The sequence below is a fragment of the Solanum pennellii genome, chromosome 9 (genome assembly GCF_001406875.1).
Source record: "Solanum pennellii chromosome 9, SPENNV200".
Lineage (NCBI taxonomy): Eukaryota > Viridiplantae > Streptophyta > Magnoliopsida > Solanales > Solanaceae > Solanum > Solanum pennellii.
In genome coordinates, this window is record NC_028645.1 from 4956395 (window position 1) to 4960324 (window position 3930).

Here is a 3930-nt window from a genome sequence, read left to right on the forward strand (position 1 = left end):
AAAATAATATATATATATATATATATATTTATATATATATATATATATATATTTATATATAATTTTTTCAATGTTAACGAGCAATATGCAACTCATTTTTTCAAGAGAAGGATTTAAATATTAATAAAAGTTAACGATCACATTCTATATAAAACGTAAAAAAATTATATACCACATAAAATAAATATATCTACTTATTCAACTTTTTAACTATTTAAGTTCTGTATGTATACACTCAAACTTAAAATATATAAATAAGGAGAAACTGTCATCCCAATTAATCCAACTTGGATGCCTTGGACTTGGGTGTAGTCAATATTACCAAATAAAAAGGAAATCGATCTATGATCGATTTTGTAACAAATCAAATAAAAAGAAATTTTTATTTGTACTTGGTAAAAAAAACTTTTTATTTTATGCAATGAACCATTTTTCTTTTTCTTTCGTGAAAAGAAATTATGTTCAAGTAAATAAATATGTCATGATTTTAAGAGTCTATCTATCGCGTAGATTTCAAGGGCGTGATGACCTAACCATCAAGCTGAAGTGGGACCTAAACGATCAAGGACAACAGGTGAATATTTCTGTACTACCCCTTGTTAGTCTCGAGGGACGGAGGAGGCTAGGTTATCAAAAGATGGTTATCGATTTAAGAACGTAAGATGTCTCTGCTTTTTAAGGATAAGAAGAGATAATAAAAATGTCTCCGAGTTAATATTCGAATACCAAACGCTACAACACACAAGTAAATTCCTTATAGGTTCCAAAGTATTCCTTCAATTAAGAGTTAAAGAATTTATATTAGTTGAAATTAAATTAAATTTGTAGACACATGGATTCATTGGTTTTTACACACATTCAATTATTTGACCAATAGACCAATCCATTATTAAAAAATCAGAAATTTGATGACATCTCTTTCTGTACCACCTCAGCATTTCACCTCTGATTTTATTTTATTTTTTATTAAAGGGAGAGTAAAGATTCCTCCTTTCATCTGAAAAAGAATAGAAATGCAGAGTCTGCCTTAAAGGGAAACAATTTCTAGTAGAATTTAATTAGAATCCAGCTGTATTTCCCCTTTTCCTTTAAGCATCCTTTGACCAGACAAACCCTTTCGAGATAATGACCAAATCAGAATTTTTATTAAAAAATTTAAATTTTTTATAAAATTTTATTTTGTTATTGTGTATTGTGTTAATTATCGTACTATTTTATTATTTTTTTAGATTTTATAATGATTTTTTATAAACAGTTATGCTTCGTTTATTTTTTTTTTCTTTTACTTAAATTCGATGCATGTGAGTTAGGGATTTATCGAAATACAATGTTTCTATCTTTTTGAGAAAATAGTTAAATTTGTTAGTGTTCTATCCTCTATGGACTCTATTTCACCAAGTATATTATTATCATTACGTTTAAAAATTTAAAACATAAAAAATTAAATACAAGATGAAATTAAAAGAGATTTAACATTAAATAATATCATAATTTCGTAATAAAAAGAATTTAAATGAACCTCTCGATTCTAAAACCCCTGCCCTCTATTGTTCTGCTAAAATTTTGGAGCCTCGTTTGATACTAAAGGATAAAATGAGATAAAATTTATATTGTATTTGATTGAGAGTAGAAATTTATTTGGAATAACATATATTGGTAATTAAATACAATAGAAATTTTATCTAAGATTTAATTATGAAATATACTTATATCATATTATTTAATTTGAGATTATTCAAATAACCCTTGAAACTATTACTCCCTTCGTGTTAATATGTTTATCTATCTTTTATTTGTTTTGTTATTCTTCTTTTTCATATTATATATACATAAACTTACAACATTAAATATTATTTCATTATTTTAGTTTTTTATTTAAAAATAAAATTAGACGAATAAATTGAAACTAAAATCGAAAGTACTTTGGTCAAAGGTCAAAACCTGCATGTTTCTTAACAATCTGGAATCCTTTCAATTCCATCTCTGTCCACATAAAAATCTGGTCTTTTGTCATTCTCTGTTATTTATTCTATACTCCTACATTATAATAGTAGCAAAAACAGAGCAAATATTTTTGCACTTAATTCATGCTTTTACGCCAAAGAAAAATTCAATTAAATATTGTATTTGATATTTTATAACGATGAAGAATAATATAATTTATTTTAACGAGGAATGAAACTCTTGAGCTTAGAATGTATGTACCCTTTTTAAACGATGTGTATTTAAAATAGTCGAGTTAATTAGTTTCGAAAACTGATAAACAATGTAACGGCTACTACATCTGTTCCCGCTCTTTCCATTTTCCCCCTCTCTGTTTTTTTCAGTCATAATAACTATTTTCTTAATACAGTATAAATATACTGCTCTGCTCTGTATATTACCCATTCAGAAACAAAAATCTTGCTCCTTCATCTTCTTCATTTTGTCTGCAATTTTCGATCCAAAAAATATGCCGAAAGTCGATGCTCTCCGTCGATTTCTCCTCCCCTGTTTCAATTCAACACCCACATCGCCAGCACCACCGGCGCCGCTAACAATCTCCACCAAAAAACGTCTGAGTACATCTCTGCGTGACGATCTCGACGACCCAAAACAAGATAAGAAGTTCGAAGAAGATCAAGAAGATTCATACCCAACAACCCCAATCAGTACTACAAACCCCACGACCAGCGCCTCCGGCGCCGCAATTTCACTCTCAGCTCCGCCGCGTTCTTCCAAAACAATGGTAATCGGAACAATCTTCGGCCAACGTCGCGGTGGACATGTATGGTTCTGCGTACAACACGATCGTCTCAACACGAAGCCTTCACTTCTTCTAGAACTTTCCATTCCAACAACAACCCTAATTCAAGAAATGCGATGTGGATTAGTCCGAATTGCACTTGAATCGTCGGATTCGGAGCTGAATCGTTGCCCGCTCCATTCAATTCCAATGTGGACTCTGTTCTGTAATGGGAGAAAAATCGGGTTTGCGGTTCGGAGACGGGCGACCCAACAGACCCGAATTATGTTGAAGACGATGCAGTCAATGACAGTCGGGGCGGGTGTAATTCCGTCGGGTTTGGTTTCGGGTACCGAATCTGAAGAAGTGTTGTATATGAGAGCTAACTATGAGTGTATTATTGGTGGTGCGGATTCGGAGTCTTTTCATTTGATTAACCCCGACGAAGGTCCGGGTCAAGAATTTAGTATCTTTTTGCTCCGATCCAAATAAGTGTGTGAATCATAGACGGCTGACTTTGAAAGATCAACGCGAAGTGAAAATCAGAAAATTTTGAGTTTTCTAATTTTGTATTTTTGGTCAAAAGGGGTTCTTAGTCCTAATATTTGAGAAATTTTTAACAGCTTTTTTTTTTTAAAAGAAAGCTAATTTTTTAATTATTCCTTTTTAGTTTTGTTTTTTCAAGATTAGCTTAATCTTTAGTTTAGGCCATTTTTTTTTAGAACTTTTTGGTGCATGAGAATCTTTAGCACAAGAAATGTATGAAAAAAATTTAGTATTTTTCCTCTTCTTTTTTTTGAGAAGTTTTGGCAAATAGGATATTATATTCTTCTTGTATGATAATTCCAATATGATAGAAGAAATGAGTTCCTTGTTTTGCTGCTTGTTCTTTTTTATTATGAATATTATTGCATGATAATTATATAAGTAATCATATAGTATGGATTCCTCATAATTTGTTCGAAAAAATTATTTAATATATACTTAAAGTGATCAGTCTGATTCTGATTCAAGTATATGATTGATATCTTAAATTATCTTCAGATTTTGTGTGGTTGGGAATAATATAAATAATAGCATATTTATGGTATCTTTAATTTAAAGTAAAAAGGTGAGGTTAGAATTTGAAAGAAGCTATACTAGGACAATCTTCAAGGATCCCATGGTGTAGACCTATGTTGTTTGCACTCAAATTGTATATCAAT

At 30.4% G+C, this 3930-nt stretch overlaps 1 protein-coding gene across 1 annotated transcript; it reads left to right on the forward strand.

Moving 5' to 3' along the window:
- The first annotated feature begins 2205 nt into the window (after window positions 1-2205).
- On the forward strand, window positions 2206-3581 carry LOC107030727 (protein MIZU-KUSSEI 1). Its single transcript, XM_015231991.2, has one exon. It carries the CDS (start codon window positions 2453-2455, stop codon window positions 3215-3217), a length of 765 nt encoding a protein of 254 aa, XP_015087477.1. The 5' UTR covers window positions 2206-2452; the 3' UTR covers window positions 3218-3581.
- Window positions 3582-3930: the final 349 nt, after the last annotated feature.